This window comes from Pseudopipra pipra, chromosome 2 (genome assembly GCF_036250125.1).
Source record: "Pseudopipra pipra isolate bDixPip1 chromosome 2, bDixPip1.hap1, whole genome shotgun sequence".
Taxonomy (NCBI): domain Eukaryota; kingdom Metazoa; phylum Chordata; class Aves; order Passeriformes; family Pipridae; genus Pseudopipra; species Pseudopipra pipra.
Window position 1 is genome coordinate 76,335,515 of NC_087550.1, and position 24,832 is coordinate 76,360,346.

General features: G+C 38.5%; 1 protein-coding gene across 2 annotated transcripts in view; it reads left to right on the plus strand.

The window, feature by feature from the left end:
- Positions 1 to 18,806: 18,806 nt before the first annotated feature.
- The window catches only part of GPC6 (glypican 6), a 763,526-nt gene continuing 757,500 nt past the window's right edge, over positions 18,807 to 24,832 (plus strand). For both annotated transcript variants that reach the window (XM_064645997.1, XM_064645998.1), the window contains exon 1: positions 18,807 to 19,220. In XM_064645997.1, coding sequence (XP_064502067.1) covers positions 18,845 to 19,220 — 376 coding nt within the window. In that variant the 5' untranslated portion in view covers positions 18,807 to 18,844. The remainder of the gene's footprint in view (positions 19,221 to 24,832) is intronic.

Here is a 24,832-nt window from a genome sequence, read left to right on the forward strand (position 1 = left end):
CGACTTCAATAAGATTAATTTTCTCCTATTATTTTCAACCATAGTTTTAGTCATGTTTTAATTGATTAGAAGTTTAAATTTCTGGTCCTTTTCTAAATTATATGCTAAAATGAAAGTGCTAAAAGGAAGAATCCTACATTTGTCAGGATTTTTAAATAGTATTAATTGAAAAAACCAACAACCACCAACAACAACAAAAAAAACAACAAAAAAATCCAACTAAATCACAGCTCCATGACTCCTTGGAGGAACTGCAGATGTCTTAGTCATGTAGTTTGTTGGGTTTTTTTAATGCTAAATTATAATGCTCTCAGAATTTTATCTTGTTTTGAGCCTTAAGGCTGCTGCAGGACAGTACAGAGCAGCGCGGTGATGAAGGCAGGCTAGACCTTCAGTCTGTTCTCTAAAACTCTTCCTGACAATCCTGATGTTGTCAGGCATTCTGGGGAACTTGTCATTATCCATGTCAGTTGGGCTGCATATGCTCTCAAGAATGCAAATCTGTTATGCTAGCAAATAGAGCTCTGCTTTTGGATGTGGGCAGTGTAGTCATGACTGTCCCTGAGCAGCAGCTGCAAGGAGAGTTACTAGATGGCTTTGAGATACTGGAATTCCCAGGGATGAAAAGGAACTAGATAGTCAGAAAGTCAGAAAAAATGCTTTAGTCCTTGAATGAGAAGCATGGTCAAAACTAAAAAAGCAAAACCAACAGTGTTAATTTTACATTTTATACTGCCTTAATTTTCATTTCATTTGCTTTAAAAGAAGAAAAAAAAGAACAAGTGAGAAAAGGTCTGGGAATTTCAGATGTAAATGGATTATATAAAACTTGAAGGCTGCTTAGACCATGAGAAATAAGGTGCATGTAAGCTTTCCAAATACATCTATTAAGTACTCTCTTAAGAGAAAAAGACACAAGAAATACAAAATTCATTTTATGAATAGTCTAGTCTTGAAAGCATGAGGCACCCATTAGTGCCTTGTTTACTGATTTCAGTGATAACTTCATGCATGCAATGTGTGACTTGTACACATACATTTGCATTAGGCAGAAACCACGTTATCAACTCATTGACGAGTTATTTCTTACAACTTGGTATACGCTGAGCTGGTTGCAAGTGTGGCAGCCGGAGTGAACCTTAAGCTTTAGAAAAATCATTGGTGTGTTTGATTTACAGAGTTTGAGAGGCTTTACTTGCTGTAATGAGATGATTTATTAATGTATGTTTGCAATTATAAGCATGAAAAACATAGCTCTCTTTCTAGGTTTCCTACCTGTCCCAAAGAAAAATCAAGTCCTTGGTTTTACTCATTACAGATCCTGTGTACTTTTACAGAATTTGCATTATGCAAGTAGGTCACCGATAACCTCAAAGTTTCTGTGCTGTTTGAATGCTGTTGTGTGAACACAAAATGGAAATTCATTTGAAGATAAGCAATTTGCCAAAGGGATTTGGAGAAAACCATGAAACTATACTAAACTATTTGCTATACTGTATGTTTGGTAATTCTTTCTCTCCAGTAGTGAAGTAATCTTGAATGATCATCCTGGTAAATTATCTGGATCAGTTATTATTAAATTTTTGTTAATTAAACTACTTAATAACTTCACCTACTGATTTTTATTAAGGTCAGCTTATATTTTTCAGTGTTGCTTGATTAATATTCTATCTCTCTGTTTACTAAATCAGCTCTGAACTGTTAGTAAAAGGAAGTATTTTAAAGTATCCTGGTTATATCTTTTAAATCCCCCTAGTCTATTTAACTGAATCCACAATGTATTTTATGTCGATAAGTGGCAGTCTTTACAACCTCACAATACAGTCAAGGATAAAAAGTTGCATGGATATGAAGTAAATTGATTTGAAATATTGTTCTGCTATGGCAAGAATGAGTTACTGGTGTTTCTCTCAAGGGTTTGCTTCTGTGTGTTGTCTTAAGCTACTGATGTATTTTTACATTACATAGTGCCCAGTGAGTTGTTTTCTACTATCTTTTTATTACTGATTGAAACATAGCAAAGGCTGAGTTTAAATTTTATCATGTCAGACTGCATCAGGTGAGTGACTAGTCTTTTTGTTAGTTTTGTTGTACTGGTCACATATTTGAACCCAAAATAAAGAAATCCCAGCCTCCAAAAATATTGAATATTATCTGAAAAAAAGTATTGTCTCAAAAACCAGAGAACCTGAGGCTGACCAAGTGGTTCAAGTCTGTCTCTTCCGGGCAAACAAAAGGGAACTGGTGTTATTTAGGATAATGAAGAGTAGATGTGGAAAGATGTACATCAAGTTTTCTGATTTGGTATTATTGATCACTCTAAAAAAATTTTCCTATAATTTTTTAATGCACTGCTTATCCCACTTCTGTGCAACTACTGGATTACTTTGTAAACCTATATTCCATGAACTGATTAATCTGATAAAATCTATTTTGTAAAGCGTAAGTACTTGCTCTTTCAACCTATTATTTTTGCCTATTATATTTCACTCTAAAAACGTAAGTACATTAATATGTAACACATTCATACAACCTGATAGTGCAAGCTGCAGCTACTGAGGTTACAGCAGGGACAGACACTACCTTGTGGGGGAGCAGGTTAGGGAGGTAGGGTATCTGTATCAAGAGATATCCTTTGCCAGACCACCCAGGGCAGGAGAAGATAACATGTAGTACAGAGCTTTGGGTGGGAAGAGTAATTGTTCCCTCTCCCACTAAAATGGCTATGGTCTATCATGCTTGGCATTTGGTGACAAAAGAGCTTGCTGGCTACATGTGGAAATCCAGCTTACATAAATTATGATGCATCCACTACAGTGGGGTGTATGCATGAACCCATATTTTCATCCACGGTTTCCTAGGTAGAAAAATGTGATGCAGACCCACCGTTTGCTATCTTAGTAGCCCTTTTCCTTGTTCCTACATTGTTGGGTTGCCACCATTTCTTTTTCCAAAGCATGATTAAAGTGTAGTCATTTTACATTTGGTTTGAGACATTATGGATCTGGAGAAGGATATCAGTTGGGAGGGCAAGCTGTGCTGGTGACCCATAGAGTAGAAAGAGCATGAAAGCAAATGAGGTGAAAGTAATGAAAACTCCCTCTTCACCTTGAGGCAGTGTGAGCTACATCATTACATCCTCAGGAAAGTTGAAAAAGAGACATTTAAAGATTAAAATATCTAAATTTGTCCAAGTTCTCCAAAGTGTACATAATATGAGGAAAATAAAAGTCACCTCTTGTAAAAGACACTAAAAAGTGGGACATCTCCCAGAATAAACCATGCTGTATCTGCCAGGTAAACATATGAGAAAGTACATTGAACAGCTGTGGGGTTTTTTGATAACAATCACTTGGTAACATGCTGGGTTGCACAGGTACAAAAACAATGCCAATAGCCTTCTGTAGCTGAGGTCATGTTTTCAGTCACTGGTGCTCCCACCTGCTCACTCTAAGCATGTCAGAGGATTTCACTGCTAGGTGGTAGATGCAAGAGAGAAAGAGAATGGGCTTACATTCACCCTAATAAATCTCATGTATATGAAAAATTCTGTTTTCTGTTTGTAAACAGGACTATTTGGTTCACTGACAGTTTCTGCCTCAGCTCAGTTATATGTAAATGAATGCTTAAAAAAGTGAAAGCAGGAAGAATGATGCCACTGTAAAATTTACATTCTGTATCTCCTGTATCACAGAGATGGGATGTAGACATTGAGACTTGTTCCTGTGTTGAAACTCTGAATGATTTGTAAGCTGGGATTCGGTATACTAAACCATCTCAGAAAAGTAATAAAATTGAGATGATTAAATACTATGTACTATTGTTGACTTCTTTAAATAGGTAAATATTTGTCAGTAAAACTCTGTCCTTTTCCAACATCTGCAGAATTATGCTGTGACTCAAATGGCGTTATTCTACCACCTACAGAATATTTTTGCTCAGAGATCAGAGAGATGGAGATGATAAAAATGTATTCTAGCAATAAATGTGTTAGGGGAACATTTCTATTGCAAGGATGCTAAAAGTTGAATCGAAAGAACATCTACCTTAAGCACTTTTTTTTCAAAGAGGATTATCTCCTTCTTTGTTTTCTATGAAGGTCTAGTAAACAAAAGTATGGATTCATCCTGCATAGTCTTATTTTTGAGAAATAAATATTTTTTTCCATTTTCTTCCTGTTATTTAAGGTTTTGATCTCTTGCTGTGAATATTCATTTTATATATTTTTCAATTGTAATATTAAAGTAAATACTGTTATTATTCTGTCAACATTTCATTTCATCAGCATATTCCTTACCGAGAAATAGTGTCTTGAGTTAATTTGAACCAGTTAGTTTTACAAGGGTTTTTTCTTCCTAAAAAGAGCAGTTGTCTTTGGCTTCTTTAAGCTGGTGTGGAGGAAATTTTTATAGGTGTGCTCTGTACCTTATGGTTTGTGGCATTCACAGAATATCATATATAGGAAAACCAGAAAGTAGATAACTGATATGACAAGGGTTGGCCCCCAAGAGAAATATTAGCTCCACATACATCACATGCAGACTTTTCCTTCACAAAGTATAAGATGTGATAACAGAACTGTGAGCTTCATATGCTGAAAGAGTTATCAGTTTTATATTTTGTGGAATATTTTAGCTGAAAATGTCTGGCTTCACTCATCGGCTACAATCACGAATATTTTGGATTTGCCCTTTTGGAAATTACGATGTGATTTGTGGCTTAGTATATAAGGTAAAGCGGAAATATATGAGGTCACAGCATGGGGTCACAGAATAGGTCACTACTGTTTTGTTAACAATCATTTAAGCTAAGGTCAGTGTCTTCCTATTTAAAGACATTGTAAACATCATGTTCCCTTGTTGAGCTTAAATATTCCAGTTCCTTTGGAAAGTAGCTATCTGTAAAATTCTCAGGTGCTAATTCTTTAGCCAAGATTTGCTAGCTGCAGAATATCTCACCTACTGCTAAACTAATACCTTCATAAATATTTCCCTGGTACAGCGCTGATGGTTATTTTACACTGAGAATATTTTTGCAGTGATCACTGACAGGAGAGATAGGGTCTGATTAACACTGGTCACCTTTGCCAGCTGGATCTTTAATTACAGACCCTGCAATAAACAGAGGAATTTAATCAATGAAATTGCAGATACTATAAAGAAATATAGGTGAGGACTAAAAGTTTATTGATAAAATCTGGTGATTATTTCTCATCAAGACTTTAGTCTGTTATCTTCTTTACCTGTAGCACTACCTGGCAGAACTGAGTGGCCAATTATTAATAAACATTGCAAAGGAAAAAACCACTGAAGTAGTCCATCTAAGCTACATTTCTTAAAACTTACTTTTATTTACTTGATGTATCTTTTTTCTGTATGTATTTCTTCTGCTCTTTACTATGGGATCATTTGGTAGACAAGCGAGTTATGCACACTAATTTGAAGTTTGCATTATTCCTCATCATAATTTTATTGTAACTTAACATTTCAGGTAACCACATAACTTAAAGCCTTTCTAGAAAATGATTAAATACTTTCACTTAACAAAAAGATCATGTATTTGTTTTGCTTTCCAATTAATAGAAAAACTTATTATTTTGACTGTTACAATACCTGAAATTTTTATAAAAATATAATCCAATTCTCCTATGTTTTCTTAAGCCTAAATTTTCTCTTTCCTCTCGCATTTTTTTTTAAGTTTTGGAGAAAACAAAACCCCAAACAACAACAAAATCAAAAAAACTCCCAACTATTACATGTGATAAATGAGATTTTGATGCTTTTTTTTTAATAGAAGTTGCATGCAACTGTCAAGGATTTTCAGGGAAAGAAAAAAGGATATTTGTCTTAAGTTTGACTTCTTTATCAGCCAAAAATTTAGTAATAAATCTCCCCATGTAAAAAAAAGCCTTAACTCAGATTACAATATGTGCATCATATGTAGAATACGCTTGAAAACTCTAAACCTAAAGCACCATTGTAAAGAAGTAAGTTAAACTGAAGCAATTAAAATTGCTTTTGAAACCAAGAAATGGTATCATTGCTCTTGGTGATCTGGAACACATCCAACGTTTTCTTGGGTTTTTTTAATCAAGTAGGATAAAAATATGATAAATATGTCTACAACCTCATAAATTCGTGATAAACTGTCATTCTCTTCCAAAAGTAATTTCTCATTGATAAACCTAAGCTAGCAACTTGAGTATAAACTTCTTGGGGATGAGCATAGCTTCTATAAAGACACTTACAGGCATATTTGCAGTATTCAATACCTTTTCATTAATTACCTTTATAAAAATAAACTATATATTTTAATGTTCAAAAACCTTACTCTATCTCTGCAAAACAGAATTCTTTCTCATGTTTTCTGTTCTTACTTCTACATATACTTTGAAAAATATGAAATTAGTTGTAGTTTTCAAATTCAGATGCTCTGCTACTTTTATGAGAGCACATAAGCATATTTCTAGGAGCTTTGTAAAGGTATTTCAGGGATGAATTCAGGATGACAATAGAGTTAGTGAGTGAAATCTTTCTTACCCACTGCAGCAGAAAATGTACACTGCACAGTATTCATCATGCTCTTTCTCCAGTAATTACTCCAGTGACTACTCCAGTAATCACACTGTATTTCAAAATGTCAGTGTAACTTTATTAAAAACTGATAAAAATAAGAATATCATGTGATGGACAGATTGCATAAGGGGCACAGAAGGGTGCTCTTCAACTAAATATTGGCATGTGCCTTACATGTCCCCTGTGTGAAGACTTAAATTATTGAGCCTCCTACTTAATCCTTGCATTTTTGCAAGAGGTGCATGGTTTAGTATTCAAGTGATGTTCAGACTAGTAGATTACAGATATGATGCAGGAAAGCTCTGCCCCAAGCTTCTCTGACAAGATGGTATAAAGTTTTTAGCTTGCATGCAGATTTAGTGCATTTAGATGCACACAGAGGAATCACTAGGACGCAGACAAATACACCTTGAGGGGCTCCTTGAAGCTCTCAGGCTGTAGTATGGGGGATTAGGGGCATGACTCTTCCTCTCTACCTAAAACAAAGGCTGTCTGTTGGACTGGTTTGCAATATTAGTCTCAAATAATCTGAAAAAGTGCACAAACTTATTAGTAAGAGGAATATGTAAATTCCTCTATTCCTCAAATATGCAAATTCTTCAAGTGCAACAGCAACAAATCTTTTTGCTTTTTCCTTCACTTAGTTTTGTTCATGTATTTTATTCTATGGTCTGGTTGGATATCTAGGGTGCACTAGTCCATTTTCTATATGTCAATTATTCTAGTTGTTACTATCCATTGTCTGGCAATATGTTTTTTCCTGTTATTACTTGTTTTTTCTGGCTACTGATCTGGAATTTTTCAGGAGCTGGAGTGATAAGACTTCAGTAAACCCAATCTGAAATCTAGACAAAAGGACTGCACATGGATAGTCTACGTGCATCTAAATGCAACCTACTGCACATGACTAGACCGACTATGCAACATTTAGCACATCCATTTAAACATATGCAATTTGCATACACCTAGTAAATTACAAGCAGAGGCAGTATTTGGGAGGAAATCAATTGCAATAGTTCTACTGAGACCAGGGCAGTTTAATACCTTCTTTTTTTTAACTCACTGTTTTTGGAAGAGCTTTGCTAGGGTTTTGAGCTTTGCATTTCAAAATAAGTACATGATGTAGGAAAAGCATCACGAGACTACTCTGTAGCTCTTCCCTTGAAATCATGGCAAATCAGATTTACAAAAGGATCTGTATGGTGTATGTGCCAAGATACCAAGGTTCACATTCAGCACATTAGGATACCTGTGGTTTCTAAGAAGGTCTCCAAAGGCACTCTAAGAATTGTGAGTTCTGTCAGCTGCGTATTTAGCAAATATTTATTTTTATATAATTTATAAGGATTTTAGATTGAAAACAAGCATCAGGAAGCCATTTCAGGTAGACAGAAAAACATGCTTATTAAAGAAATATAGTAAGAGTATGAGCTAATACTTTTTCTTGAGCTGAGAGGAATCCAGTCACTACACATGCACTGAAAGACAACAGGAGCCAACAAAAACATTCTGAAAGAAAAAAAGACTGTATTCTAGGTGTAGACATCACAGTGCTGCTCTTCTGCTCAGGCTCAAAAAAGTATATCCCAGTTTCAGTCATCCCAAGCCTGTTTCATCTTTCTAGTTTGACAAGCCACAAGACAGGAGTCAGTGCTGTCTTGCTCATGACTCCAATAGCTGAGACCAATCCTAGGAAACCAGAAAGCAAGCTGGAGCTGGGTGCCAAGTTCTTTTCAGAATTTTTTTTTAACTTTATTTCTCACCCAAGAATCCATAGTATCACATTGAGGACTCAGAGTTATTGAATAATCTGTGTTAGAAGGGACCTCAAAAAGTTATCCGATCCCACCACTACTGAAAATAGAAATACTAAAGTGCAAGAATTCCAAGGGTTTTTTTCTAGCAATCGTGGAAAACAGTACAAATAGGCTTACTGATGTTTTGCATATTCAGTAATCTTCATATACAAAACTCCCAATGGAATTGCAGATAACACAAAAAAATGTCTTTTATATTTTTTTCTGTTTATTCTAGATGAACTGATACCTGACTTTCTGACTCTGCAGAGAAACTTATTTTCAAAGATTTGAGGCTGAAAGTGACTTCTCAGCCACTGACTTCGAGATTCTCTCTTCAGCACTTTCTCTTTTCTAGGGAAGGCAGGGAACAAGCTTGTTTTCAAAAGACACCACCCTAAGACTTTATCAGATAACTGAAATGTGCTAGCCCATTATCTGTGCCTTGTCAGGTTATGCAAACGGTCTTGCAAAGGCTACCTGGAGGCAGCTGGCCATCTGCCATGCTGCCTTACATGCCCATGGGGTTTTACACTCCTTAGGAATCACTGGGGAACAAGCCATCCATAAGGAGCAGGTAGACTGATGGATCCTGCACAAATATGCGCTCCTTTGTTTGCTGAGTTCCCACAGTATCTGTGTTTATCTGCTTTGGAACTGATTTATTTTTAAGGGACACAATTTGTAGTTGCTGCAGAGGAAACTGCAGTGGGAAAACAGTGTCCCTCTTTTTTTTTCTTCTTCCTTTTGCAAATAAACTCCTGCCCTTACCACTCGCAGCACTTTTTTGAAATCTTAACATTAAGACTCTGAGCTCTCAGAAAAAAAAGAGAGTTGGTGATATGATTATACTAATGATAATTTTACTGACAGAGGTGAAAAGTATCAAAGAAAGATAACTATAGCATTTTGATGAAGGGTTCATGTGGGGGTAATGAAAATAATCTCAATGAAAAAGGTATCCTCCTAAAACTTGTGTGCCTAGAAATAAAAATAAAGCCTCTGAGTTGTTTAACAAATACACATTATATAATTAAAGCCAACTACTGTCTGAAGATTGGAGGGAGGCTGAATACAATATCTAACTTTCACAGAAGAAGTAAAGGTAATGCTGGGATCTACAAAGCAGCACTGAAGCAGTACAGGAAAAGCTAGCTGCCACTAAATTAACCAAGAAAGAATTGAATAAGGACAGATCAATACCCATAACTGATTTTTCTGTATCAAAATTGTAAATCAAGAGAACTCCCTGAACATGAGTGTTGTTAAAAGAATATACTCCTTTTCTTTGTAAATTCTGCAAAAAGTTTTGTGAAGAAAGTGGGGTAAACATCTCACAAAAAAAGGAATCTTTTTTTTTTTCCTCTCTAAGCTTGGATTTGTAGCTTGCTGAACAGGAATATAAGGTTGTTTGTCTGAATAGTGTGCAGATAAATATAGAAGAGAGATTCTGTGATCTTTACTTAGGAAAGGAGATCCTTTTATTCAATTACTTATGTGGAATTTAGTGTAAAGGATAGAAAAAACCCCAAAACTAGGACTTTTACACTGAGATTAATAAAATCTTCTGAGTTTTGCCATTTAAAGTTCAAATGACCATAAGCTGTGTTGAATCAAACTAGAAAATACTGCCAGGACTTAGGAAAGTTTCCCTGCCATGGAATACCACTTATTACTAAGTCAGGAGGACTTACTGAAAAGGAGGGATGGTATGGAGGAACTCCTTTTCAGTGAAGCAAAACATTCTTTTAGCAGGAAGTGACAGTATTTGTCCAGCCAGTGATTTTGTAAAATATGGTAATTCCTGTCAACTGCCCTGACTGTGGAAAGTGGAAAAAAGACAGGTTTTGACAATCTCTGTAGCACTTACACGGTGTGGTTGGTAGGTTGGAGGTTTATGATGGATTTACAAGGCATGCATATTTAGGGAGGGGTCTGTACTGCTTTCTGCTGGAGATCTGAATTCATCAAAGGCACTTTAGAAACTGGTTATCTTTTTGCAGATCAAAAGAGATAAGCATTTACTTTATATTTAGGTTAGCTTCTGTTCTACGTACATAAAATCAAAGCCAAATTAAGAGTATAACATCTGCATGGTCATATTGGCTTTGCCCAAAGGGTAGAACTTGCAGGCTGTTCCTTCTCCAACAAAGTGGCCCAAAACACATGCTAATTGAAAGTATAGAAAAGGACAAATTTCTAGAGATAATCTGTCATCTTGAGCATTTGGTTGCTCAAGGTATTGCTGAGCCAGAAATCAACAGTGTATTTAGCAATTCTCAGATAATTTCTTTTCCATTATTTTGCCTAGTCTCTCCATGAACACATGTAAATCTGTATTAAATATCCACAGGAAAGAGACCATATTATCAGTTCTTTTACATGCTACACAATATTCTATTTTGATTATTAGGCATGTCATTCCCACCCCCTGAGAAGAAGGTGATGACATCATTCTATTTAGAGTACTGAGAAAAATGAAATTATATGACTGTGCCTGAGATGTATTTTCCTTTAATCCTCATAAGAGGTTTCTTTCCTGTCTTTACCTAAGAATGTGCCTTTTCTTCTCTATCACCCTTCCAGTACACGTATGTGTGTGTTCAGGAACTCTACTGCAACCTCCTCCCACATTTCTTTCACTGATATTCCTAAAAGATATTTTGTTTTAGAAAACTAAAAAATCCAAGAAGCTGACAAGGTAAGCATGCCAAGAAAAAAAAGAAAATTTATTCTCCAATAAAGTCACAACTATTATCATAATGCATATTCTATGTCAAGTCTAAGATGTCCTGTATTTTTGCTAAATGTAAGCTTGTGTGACTCGTTAGGACTCCATTCATTATGGAAATAGACCAGTAAATTACAGCTTTTGCAAATGCAATCATTATAGCTGTAATTTACAAAATATATTAAGCCCTTTGATCTTTGTCAGAGAACATATCATATACTTTTAAACACATTGCTTGGAAATGGTAATTTAAAAACTATAAACCTTACATTCACAGCTTTAATGCATATATTATGCTGTATTTTCTACCAGAAATAATGTCCATGTTCTGTCTATTGCATAACATTGCCTCAACTTCCAGCTGAACAGAAAAAATATGATGATGCAACTTGATAAGATATGAATGAAAATTGTCACCAATGGACATCTATGGGTTTTTGCATTACTCAGGACTATGATGTAAATAAAACTGATTTTTTCCAGTGCTAATGTATTGCATATTGAATATTATCAACTCTAGTACTGCTTCAGTACACCCTGTAGTTCAGTATCTTAATATACATGTTTAAAAGTAAGTAATGTTTCTCAAAAATATTAATTTACCATGTAAATGCTGTTTGGAAATTAACACTTTGTATATCAAGCGCTTTTTTAATTCAATTGTTATTCTCTACTGATAGTAGGTGGTGCAGGAAAGCAAGGATAAAAAGATGCTTAGCCATTTTTGGGAATCTTTAAGGTAATATTCTTGTATGGTTTATAATCAGAACAGATGTGGCATCTTATTTATGGAATAACTAGAGAGGAGGAGACACATAAAAGTACATGTTTGAAAATTAAATCTTTTACATATTTGTTCTCATGAAAAATGGCATTTGCTCTTGAAAGATCTAGTATAATGTCAAAATGCTGTCTGAGCTGGAGACCAGTCACTTAGAAGGATAGCATCATAATGGCAAAAAAAAGCAGTACGTAATATTTAAAATGCTATTCCTTGGTCACAAATGTATAAATAGTTGGATTTTGGAACTTTCCCAACATTTATTCAAGTTTTAAAAATGTTTTGGACTTCAGTGAAATTGAACATAAGTACAGAATTTGTCTATGTATGTACAGTCTGATGGTTTCAGTGTTTATCGTAATGAATAGGTATGATTTAAAAATAATTTAGTTTTCACCCTGTTTTATTGAACCGGCAATTTCTAAGGAAATACAAACTGCAGATATTTCATTTGAGAGATAATGCCACTGTTGTCCATTGTTTTTATTTAAAATGGGCAGATTAAATGACACTGCCTTAAATGAATAGATAAAAAAATATGGTTTTTAAAATTATTTTTATGAACAAAACCCCTGCACTATTTGCTGTAATCCTCACATAAAAGGAGCAATGGTTCTGTCCAGCTTTCAGGTACTGCTGCTGCAAAGCCCAGGCATTTCAACTTACCCATTCAGTTGCTACGCATAAACTTGTATCATTCGTTCACAAAAGGTTTCATAAAATGAACAGCTAAGATTAAAAACTGCTATTTGCCCAAAATAGCATAGCCTGCAGATTTCAAGAGTACCACTGCTGCTTATAATTAATATGACATCACTGATTACAACTTATAAACCTTTTTTATGGGAGCCTAAGCCTCCTGTATTATGCCTAACTGAGCATATGGAATCTTAGATCATTTTTTTACCTTCTGTCCCTGAAAATTTTCAGAGGAAAGAAAGCTAGTTGTATTTCATTATTCTGTATATTTATCAGGTCTGTTTTCTTGGTCATGAGTCTGAAAACTTTTACTAAGAGGAGTTACCTAGCAGCTGTGTTGACAATTTTATTTTTGAGTGCAACTTCAAGAGCAAGATGAGTTCTTCACACCTGTGCCTCTAGAGCTCACTTTTTGAAAAGAACTTGGCTTTGCATTAATTTTGCAGCAAATACCATTCAGTACAAATTAAAAAACCCACAGTTTCTCCTTCCTAGCACACAATGATATGGAAGAACAGTCTGTGCTGTGTGGAGAAAGTTTTTTTAAGAAGGCTCTGGACACAACATAAAAACGAGTTAAAAGGCACCTTTGATGCTGTAATATACGCCTTCATTGAACTGCTCTCTGAAAAGTTTTCCTGGGACAAACTCATAGTTCAGTTGCATTTAGAGCGTTACCTCATGACCATGCAGTTAACCATTTCTGGGCTTTTAAAGACACACGTAGGAAAAGAATAATTTCTGTGAGGATGGAAATCCCCCTAAAATGAAGGCAGGATCCTCCCATCCCTCCCACCCCCAGAGCTACAGCTTGTGAAGTGTTGCAGGGCCCAGTGGTGTGTACAGGGGCTAATTGCACCAAAGCAGTCCTCTGCCTGCAGAAAGAGCTGGAACATCAGAGGCACTTCACCAAGAATAATTCTATTGGACATCTGAGAATCTCACCTCAACCTGTGAAATTATTTCCTCAACCTGTGAAATCCATTATGTGTAAGCTGCAAACTTGTGGAGTGCATAGGTTTAACAGAGAATTAAGAAATCAGCTTCTCGTTCTTGTGAACTTGAGTTATAGAGCATTTTGACATTTACTAAAGCTTTATTGTCTAGTCAGGTGAAAGATGCTTTTGTCTATGCAGTCCCCTTAATACCCATGACAACAAGGAGAGTTTTTTGATAACACCTGAAAATAAATCAGTGTATCTTTCAAAGTAACATCATTTATCCTGTTTCCAAAGTGAAATAACTCAAAAACATGAAAAAAATGAGCCAAACTTCCTTGCACAATCTCAATCTCAATCTCATGCTTATGTACTACACATTATAACGTTTAAGATCTGTAATCATGGGTTTTTCCACCATATCCTTGAATCATTCAGAGGTCAAGATGATGGCTGCTTGGCAAATGATGTAGCAATTGAACATTTATTTTTGCCCTTATTGTTTAGAGATTCTATAGGTCCTTTACTGAACATCATAAAAGTATCTCAGCCATGGGCAGAGTGTTCCAATGGTTGGAGGAATTAACACTGGATGCTGCTCCACTTTCTATTGATGATATTTTTTTTTATGATTGGGTGTGAATAATTACTTGTAATTAATTTTTTATACAAGTATTTGAAAACAAAGGCTAAAAATCATTTGTATTCCGTATTTTTGAGAGATATTTAGGAAAACGTTTGAAAAAAAAATCAATCAGTAGAACTTGACATGAGTGAATACATATTTGGAATAACTTGGGGAAAAAAAGCCTGCTTGTGGTAAATTTGGCCAGCAAGTCTGCATTGCAAAGTCTTCTTTCTAGGTAATCATCTATGTTACTACACTGAATGTGTTTGATGAGGGGGGCTCTCCAAGCAGGTAAATGACTGATTTTCAGTCTACCTGCCAAGTAAGAAAAACATTAAAAATTTATTTTTAAGTGCTATTATATCTTTCCTCAGAAATACAAAACCCACAAAACTTTCCCTGGTGATTACAATACTGCAGATAACTAAAATAAAAAAAATCTGGTTTGTACTTATGCAAACAAATTGAGTTGTTGAAAAGGTTCCTTCCCAAAATTGATGTAGGAAAAACCAGCCTTTTACCCAACAGTTTAGAGGTTTGAGCCCTCACTGATGCACAGCAACTCAAAATCAAGTCCATCTCTGCCAGAGAACACTTTAGCCTGGGAGACACTAATCACTATGCCAACGAGGAGGAAGGAGGACTTAAAAAAAAATTAGAGGACTTTTGATGGGTTGGGAAGCAGAATTGTTTTTTATTTGGTTTTTTTTTTTATCATGTTCAGCTGGAAAAGGATGTGTATGGTGTGACCACCTCAAATAGCCTCATAGTGTGAGTCCTGAAATAGGAGAGCTTTTGTCTCATATCTATGATGTGCCTGGCAGAAGGTGTTATGTTTCTAAGGGATTGTGAAAGCCACTGGCTTAGAGTGCTTTTCGACCTGGGCTTTCTTTGGACCTCTTCCACTTTGTAGAAAATTAATTGCATATGTACTGAGAACACACAATGATTCTCCCATGTGATGAGTAGGAAATTTGTTGAAGCCTAGAAATACCTGTGCTTAAAAGTGAGCTCTTGGGAGGGTCAGGCATTCCTTCCACATGCAGAACTACAGCACAACTGGCTGTCCAGGCCACTTACACCTGAGGCAGGATTCAAGAGTGGAATGACCCTGATTTTCCCATAGCAAGTTTCCCATGGTATATAAAGGTTATATCATGCTGTCATTGTCTTATGTGAAAATGTTAATCATACTAACAATGGTATGAATTCAACGGATATTTGCTGAAAAAGCAGGGGTGAATAATTTTTTTTTCTGGCAAATTTACTTTTTCCTAAAAAAACAATTACCTAGAGGCACTCCTGAGTTAATCACAGAATCTTCTTTGCTGTTTTACAATGATTTTTGCACTTCAAACCAGTTTGATGATTTTCATATTTGCATTTTTGAATCTGTGTCAACTCACTGTGGCAGGAGAGCCTACCCCTCATAAGACCTAAAATCCAATCCAATGCACTGCTGGTGCCAGGGTGCTGTCTTGGTGTTAAAGTATGCTAAGACCATCCTGGTTCACCAGACTTGACTACACATCCTGCTATTGAAACAGGATTTGACAGATAAGCTAGTCTGCTGGCTTGTAGATCTATGACTAGCAGTCAATCACTTTATACTATAAAAGTCCAGTACCCTTGCATACAGTCAGGTTCATCTAACATAACCCTTCTTAGGGTGTATGTGTGGAAATTCCTCCCTTGACTGGGGATGCCCTCCAAGGTTGAGAGAAATAGATCTCATGAGCTTTGGTATGGGTGAGTTACACCAGATATCTACTTAATAATTATTACTTTTTGCTAGCTTTAATATAACTGCTTCAATAATGTTTTATTACAGTGCACTATACTATTTTATGCTATATTATACTCTAGTAGTATATTTTTAGTATTTATATTGTGTAGTAAATAGTTCTGATTAAGATATTTTGTCTGATCATTTGTATAAAATAAATTATTTATTTTATATAAATATTCTCATTTTGCCAGTCATTAAAATCTGTGGAACAAAGTGGTTTAATCATACTTCTATAATTCCTTTAAATTTAAACTGTTAACACAGTCCGAGGCTAAGATAGTATTCAGCCACTCCTAAACCTTTCTCTGAGAAGGAGTTTAGAAAGCAAGGAAGTCCTTTCTGTAACTCACCAGCAAGGCTTTTTAATAACTTTGTCTAAGCTTTTCAGACCCACGACACTAACTTTCCTGTGGGTTGAAGAAGATTGGATTGTGGGGAAGTCTGTCACGCTTGATATGTAGTAAGCTAATGTTCTGCTTTGACCACAATACAGAGGAAAGTTAGAGCAATCAGAAGAAATGAGGTACGTATAACATTTGTAACACCCTTCTGATCCTATCTTTGGGTGAACTGTGTATATCTTACATGTATCTTACACACAGCGAGACTTACATATAGATCTGTCAAAACTTTTCCACACAGTAATTATACAAACCTTGTCTAACTTTTCACTAATACAGGGCACCAACATGTACTAACATAACATGTACTTATTATTTGTAGTGGGCTGATAAGATATTGAGTTCTCTATCTGTGGGTTGCTAAAGCAGGGTCTTCTTCCACCCCATCCTCTGGGAGAAGAGGGTTGGTTATATCACTTGACACTGTTACAATACCAATGCACCAGCCCACCACTCCCCCAAAACTAGGAAGAACTGTGGTATATGATTAAACCTTTCAAGCTAGCAAGTCTTTGGAGCTTTAAATGGCTTGCAGACCTGGAGAAAATAAAGAAATTTCCTTCTTTCAGTAACCTCTCTCCCAAACTGATCTCACTGGGGGGTCTGGCACTGGTCCCCTTGAAACATCTCACCTTAGGGGAAGGTTGGAGGGACAGGTGCTAACCCAGTCTTTCTGACCAGATTGCAGTACTCCAATAACACCCACTGCTCGCCCACCCCTTCCTTCCCCACACTAGCCCCCTCACCCAGCCAACCCTCTACACATGGAAACTTTGGTAGGAAAAGGGAGAACAAGGACTGCACACACGAACTTTTTATCTGCTGTATAAACAAGCAGTGTCAGAGCATCATCACTCAGGTGGGGAAAAAGGGAGGGAAGCAGAAGGAATAACAATGTGAGAGAGGTAAAACAGGCAGAGGAACACACAGGGTCAGGTGGAACCACGCTGCCTACACTGACCCAGACCCAAAATTAACACTGCAGTTAATGTGGGACTGCAGCAGTACTGGCACTTAATAATTTCAGTCTAATTTGAATGCATCTTGAATTATGATAGTGTCATGATATTGCTCTGTTGCTCCTCAGTGATAAGTGAGTCTTCAAGTTCATGGTCTTTTATCTCTTCTGTTGGCCTTCTTCACTTCATCCTGGATCTGACACCTCTCTCTTATACTTTGGACAAGATGTTGTACTTCTCTACAGTACTCATAAAAAACATTGCAATCAATCTTTTAAAACTGTAAGTTTAGATTTTGCTATCAAATACTTAACAGAATATTTTTCTCAGTCCCTGAGCAGAGACTGAATTTACCTTGCAGGAGTTTTCTTCACATCCCCTATTCAAGTCTTTGAAGATGCATATTTGCAGAAAGGAAATTTATGTGTTTGTTCCCATGCTCTCCTCTCCTAGGCTGTCAGGAATTATCCGGGTCAAGGGCTGTCTTTCTTATTTCCTCATTCATTGTGCGATGCACGGAAACATCTTTCCTACTCTCTACTTTAGACGATGGACTAATCCTCCTTCTTGCTCATCAGCTCAGGTATTTATGTGTGCAACAAATAATAATTAATGGAAAAAAAGTATTTAAAGTGCTCACTCCAACCTGACAATACCGCCGAGAAGTCTATTTTTCTGACTTCTCGCTAGCAGGCAATTTGTAATTTTGTGGCTAGGAGCAGATGGATTCCTGGTGAGGAGGTAGTTTTCGGGGTTTCAGGGTGCTTTTCCTTCCTTCTGCCAGCAAACAGCGATCCACGCCAGGATTTGCTTTCTGCTCCCGGATTTCGGCGATGCAATGTGTAGCACGTTTCTCCCTCTCTCCCTCTCTCTCTCTTTCTCTCTCTCTCTCTCTCTCTCTCTCCCCCTCTGTGTGTGTGTGTGTGTGTGTGTGAGTGTATGTGTGTGTCTGATGTGTGTATGTGTTGTGTGTGTGTGTGTGTGCGGCTCTCCCTTGCTGTGTCTTGTCTCCAGGATTTCTCCCTGCTTGGCTCCGGAGGCTGCTCCAGCGCTGTGCGGAGCAGAGGTTTCCCCAGCTCCCGTAAATACAGGCACACGCATTCAGAGCACCACACGCACGCACACCACACACACAGACACACACACAGAGGCACACAGGCACGCTCCGAGCCGCTGTCCAGTCCATCCCCACGCCGACTGCCTTTCCCACCACCTCCATCCAGCCTGGCAGAGGCGGCAGGCACAGCTCCGTGGACGGTCTCGCTGCTGCTGCCCCGGGACTCCGATCGCAGCAACGCGCCCGCGGTTTCAATCTTCACAACCTACAGCCAGATTTTTGCCCTCTTTTTTCCTTTTCCTTTTTATTTTTTTGTTTTGGGGTTTCTGGCTGTGGCTTTTTTTTTGTTTGGTTGGTTGTTGTTTTTTTTTTTCTCTTTTTTTTTTTTTTTTTTTTTTTTTGGCGTGGGGCGAGCGCTTTGCTTTTGGCTTTTGGAGAAGGAGCCGGGGGGGGGACGAGGCTACCGCTCTCCTGCCCCCGCCGTGCGCGCATGTGTGTGTGTGCGCGCCCATCTCCTCCCCACCTCGCAAAAGTTTGCCTGGGCGGCCGGGGGGCTCCCGGGCAGCCGCCCCCGCAGCCGGGGGGCGCGGCGGAGGCGCGGCGGGGCGCTGGAGGCGGCGGCGCGGGACTTGCGCGCCGCGCGGGAGTTGCGCGCCGCGCCATGCCGGCGGCGCGGGGGGCTGCGCGGCGCTGCGCCCTGCCGGGGCCGCTGCTGCCGGGGCCGCCGCCGCCGCTGCTGCTGATGGTGCTGCTGGTGCTGCCGGCCGCGGGGGCCGAGGGCAAGGCGCGGAGCTGCGGCGAGGTGCGGCAGGCGTACAGCGCCAAGGGCTTCAGCCTGGCCAGCGTGCCCTACCAGGAGATCGCAGGTAAGGAAGGGGCCGCGGCTGCGGGGCGCGGGCGGGGCGGGGGCCGCGGACTGGGGACGGCGCTGTCGCCGCCGCCGCCGCCGCCGAGCTGCGCGCACCGCCGCGGGAGCGCGGCCGGCGGTGGCGGGGGGTGTGCGCGGTGCGGAGCGGCTCTGCCGGCCCGGGTGGCACCCGGGGGCTTCCCGGCGGAGCTTGTGCGTGTGTAAATAATGGTTAAATAAACACAGAAACTAAGGGGGTGGGGGGTAAAAAAAAAAAAAAAAGAAAAAAAAAGGAGGGAGAGCGAGGGCGACGCGGGCAAGCTCAGCCGCGGTTCTGTTCGCCGGCAGAAACTTCTTGAGAGTTGCAGCCGGGCGGCGAGTGGCAGCAGGCGGGTCCGCAGTGCCGGCTGCCTCCGCTGCCGCCCTGTGCGGGCGAATAACTTTGCCCGCTGCCCGCGGACACAGGGAGTGCGGGAGGCTGAGGAAGAGGAGGAGGAGAGTGAGGAATGCAGTCCTGCTCCCCTCCCGCACCCCGCCGCGGCCCCGGACCGGGCGGGTCGCCCCTTGGAGGCGCCGCCGGGCGCCTCCGCCGCAGCCCAGATGGAGCAGAGGCACCGGCTGCCGGGGAGAGGCACCCACTCACATACATACACACCCTCTCCGCCGCCCCGGAGCTCGGGCAGCCTGTTACATGGCTGTTCCGTCTGCTGAAACGTGCCTACAACAGGTTATATCTCAATCCGCCTACGAAGGTGGGAATGTTTTTTGTTGTAATTTTATTTCCCTGCTTTTCCCTACAACCTTATCACAAAAATACGTCCAGGGCCGATAATCCTTTAGCAATCGGAGAGCACCACAAAAAAAGAGGGAAATTATATGGGAAGACATGAGCTGAGGCTTCTTAAATCGGACTGCTTGAGCCCTCAAGAAAGGTTTATGCTTTGCCACTGGCACTTTGCTGTTAGGTCCTGCTATTTGTAGAGTGAATTAGATGCTCCTTGGTTTGCTCGCTTCCTTTTCAAAGTTGGAAGCAGTAGATTTATATTCCTTGAGGTGAAATAACACCACAGTTATTCACTGTGCAGTATTTAGCACTTTACGTGAGGAATGATAAATGTGGAAAATCTCAGGACAGCGAGGCTGTAGTTCACAAAGATACGGGGAAGGTTGTTCCGTGTTGCCAGTGCAGAACAGACCAGATCTCTGCTCAGCCACATTGGGACCCACTGATGTGCTTTAGGACATGGCAGGAGAGTAAAGGGCCTGTGGGTGTAACTATTCCACAGGCACCTTCATTCCTCAGGCTTACCAATTCTCTGATCTTTCTGTGCTTTTTCCTTTAATTTATTTTCAGGTTGCTCATCAGTTATCTGAAATCATGAAATCTCTCCTGTGAGCCACAGATCCTTTGAATATGCAGTCATGCTTTCCCTTTGCTAACTGTTACACCAGTTCCTTTGAAACAAGGTGGAAGGATATGTTCTCTCTTAGTAAAAAAGGAAATCCAGTAAATTTCTATTAACTTTGGTTAAACACTTGTTGCTTTCAGCTCACAGAGAAGTTTTATTGTCTCATATATTTTCTGAATGTACCATGCAAAGTTGACATGCAATTTTTAAGTAAGTCCAGCATTTGCACGTTTTTGTTGACATGTATCAATATACAAAGACTCAGAGTAATTAAATATTTAGTAGTAGTTCAATCCAAAATTACTCAATGGTTTCCTGCTAAGTTTCATAAGTAATATCCACTTTTATGATTAAGAAGTACATGATTTACAGAGGTATGAGTAATTTTTTCTGAGCTTCCTATTGAATTTGTTTGTTTTCTTTGTGGTTTATCTGCCTTGTTACTAGTTGGTGTATCAGCTTTTGAGCAGTTCTGTTTGTAGCTGTTCAAGTTACTCAGTTGTTGGAAGACTAGGATTGCTTTAAGGTGTGTTTCGGAGTCTGCTCTTCTTGTACGTTTCTGAGAGGTTGTGTAATAACTGTTCATGCAGCATGGACTCTTGTTAATGTGAAAGCTATGTGTTTGTGACCTGGTTCAGTGTTGGAAATTTAGTTAAAGCAATCAATGTACAACTTTCAGATTCTTTTTTTTTTTTTTCCCCCATTCTGTCTTTTTTTACCTTACTGTCGTGTTTAAGGAAGCAATTTGTTACTGTTACAAAAGAAGTGTAATCTGTCAAAGGCCTCATGTTTCAAAGGAGTTCAGAGAACTTTAATTAGAGTCATATTTCTGAAAAAACATTATGTTTTCAAAAGATTTTGCCTTAATGCCTTGATAATATAATGACAAACAGTAGTGGACAGCATGGTTTGTGTGTTTGATTTAACATTAGTCAAATGTTTTCAGTTGGCATTTATAGCTAGGACTACTGAAATGAATAAACTGAAGGTGTAGTATGTACGTACTGATGCAAAGTGTTTATGTACTGATGTAAAGAGCTGAAGAATCTGTTTAAGTTAGAAAGGCTACGGACACAGAGGTGTCTCTCTGTGAATGGAGCTGCAAGAGAAGACTTGTTAGACAACTTCTGTGACATTATTTATACTGTCACTTTTGAACAGAGAATGTAGAAGTTACAGATTTAAAAAGCTGTCAGTTTTTGCATCCTAAGGCAAGGTTTTCCTCCAGTATTTTGTTGCACATGAAATACACTGAAGTTGGTAATAATGTCACTACACTTGTTCGCTGTACTTTTACATCAATTCTAAATTGTTCGATGTAATTATATAGAACTTATTTGTAATCAACTTGCTGCGTCTGACATCTTGTCTGATCACCAAGTTCTGGTGCTGTGACTTGCATTAGAGTACAGTATATAAAGTTGTTTTCCAATATAGATTGTCAGAGTAAGTCCTTACTTGCATTAGAGTACAGTATATAAAGTTGTTTTCCAGTATAGGTTGTCAGAGTAAGTCCTTAATAAAGGACTTTGCCTGGGAATGGAGAGAGGAAGAAAATTTGAAGTATACATAATATGCTGCTGTGGGCTTGATTCTGTGCATCAGTCATGTGCAGGGTTGGTAGTAGGAGCTTGCAGTGTAAGCTTGGCTGTCCTTGTAAAATCTACCCTTTCTGAGAGCTGCTGTGGAGTATCCTGCATGTGAAGAAGAATTCTACTGTGAGACTGAGGCTGCTGTGACCCAGCATTCATGAGCATGAGTGGAGCTTCTGAGGACTCTGCAGGAAATGTTTTGCTGTAGGAAAATCTGTGATTTGAAAGTCAGCACAACAGAAAAGAATCATAGCACATATCTGTTAGCAATAGTTGTTTAACTCCAACCATGATTTCAGTAACTTACATCATCTTAGAGGAAGCCATGAAAATGAAATGTCAAAGTTAAAGTTGGAGTGTGCCCTTGTCTAAAAGTTTTCTGAATGAAAGTGAATTTCTGACTGTTTAAAGTAATGTATGTGTCTGGTTTTGCCTTTCTACTTTCAGTTGTTCTAGAGATTCTGAAAGGTGAAGGGTGTGGGGGTTTTGTGTGTTGTGGTTTTGTTTGGGGTTTGTTTTTTGTTGGTTTTGTTTGTTTGTTTTGTTTGGGGATTTTTACTACATACTGAATAATAGTTTATTTAGAGAAAGACTAGAAGTGTTCTGGTAAAGCGGCCAGCTGTAAAGATGTTGAATTCTAAATGCTGCGTAAGAAGTATGTGAGCTTTGTTCTCCTGCGCAGATGATGAACGAGGTGAGATTCTGGCAACACAGAGACACCGTAGTCAAAGTAACTGAAATGAAAGCAGAAGCAAACCCTTCATTTTGAAGGTCAGGAGTCACTTGAAATTGTACTTTGATGAATGGGCTTCATACTGGCATAATACAGAGGTGTTGACGAAAGGGAGCTAGCGAACATATCACAGTTGCTTGTAATTCTAAAGTGGTAATAATTATAATGATGATAATAATAATAATAATAATAGTAATACCTCGATAGTCACTCGTGCAATTGAGGTATTAGTCCATGTCCAAGATAATCCTTCTGAATGTTTTGCTTTCCTTTAAGTAGCTCTAAAATGCAGTGAATAGCGGAAAATACTCCTGGCCGAGTCTGTATCCAAGCACTTGTTCATTAATACCTTCTTTTACTGTTTCTCTTCTGCTGCCACTGAGAACTGTGTGAAAAAAATGCCTGTACTCCAGGAGGCAGATAAGGATTCATAGGTGCCTTGTATGGTTGCCTCAGCAGTGTTAAAAAAAAAAAATAGCCTTACTAAAATCAATACTATATTCTGTGCAGCTTGTGAAATCCGTGTTGGTCCGTTAGAGATTAATTCACTGCTGATCTCCATGATGGCAATGAAGATGGACATGGAATTTCATGTAAACTTCATACTTTTTTTTGTTTTAGTGCTGTTGTATTTGTATCCTCCAAATTGTGTGTGACCGCCTCTCACCTCTGTTTGCAATTTCAGTAACTGCAGCATCACCTCCCCTTACAGCCTCCCTTATTTTCCTGTTGTGGGTGCATGGTGCATGCTAATAAATTGGTGTATGCATTTAGCTAGGAGGATGTGTAAGCTTTCCTAAGACCTGGATTTACTGTCACTTCTGTACATATTTACTGGTTGGCTGATGCCATTAAAAGGAATACAACTTATGTATGCACATCTAAACCTAAAGGTACTGTTTGTAAGATCAGAGCCTTTAAGAAGAAATAGCATGTTTTTAATGCTTATAAATAATTCATTTTTGAATGAGAATTTTAAATCTTGGCATCTGGAGTTTCCCAATGTGACTTTATGCTTGAGTATCTTGGAAAGAGGGACTTTAAAGTAGAAAAGGCAATGCTTTAATAATTCGTGTAATGATTAATTTCAGTATATTATCTCTAATAATCTTTTTTTTTCTGTTGTCAGTCTGATTTATAATCAAAAAGCATACCTAAAGCTATAGTATTTTCTACACTCCTAAGTGCTAATGTGTTAAACTGTTCTAATACTGTATTAGTACTTATTTCATCAAATGCTGTTGTGAAATACTCCTGAGATTAGGTGGTGTTCAGACACCAGTGAGGTCAAGCACTATGTTAAAAGCTCAGGCTATTCTTTTTATATTACTGCAATAAAGAATACATTAATTTCATTTATATTACCACTTGGCTCTCATAAAAGGTCAGTTTCAGCTGAATGTACAATTACTTGCAAATGACAAATCTTATAACAAGTGATCAACAATAAAAGCTTTTCTGGGTAATTTGTCTTTAAAACTACCACCTGCCATTTCTTTTGAATGACTTGAGCATCTTGCAGTATCACTTGGAGATCTCTGTCTTATTCCCCACTATATATGTAAGAAAACTATGCATACTAATCTTCGATTCTGCTTAGTAAAGTAAAAATGCATAATTACATTAAAATTTCTAGTTGAAATAACAGGCTTGGTGCTTAAAACTCCATTATGGTATCAAAGTATCAGCACTCCCATTACTAACAAAATGAAATTACTTTTCCAGTGAACTATGACTGTATGCCCCCTTTCATACCTGGTTAATGGGTGCTATCTCCCTGGGAAGAGAACCCTCATTCTGTGGTTTGACTGTTCATGCTACCAGGCATAATTATTTTAGCAGCTTAAATATGTGCAAAAGAATTAACACTTCTCCACAAATTCCTAAGAACAGCATA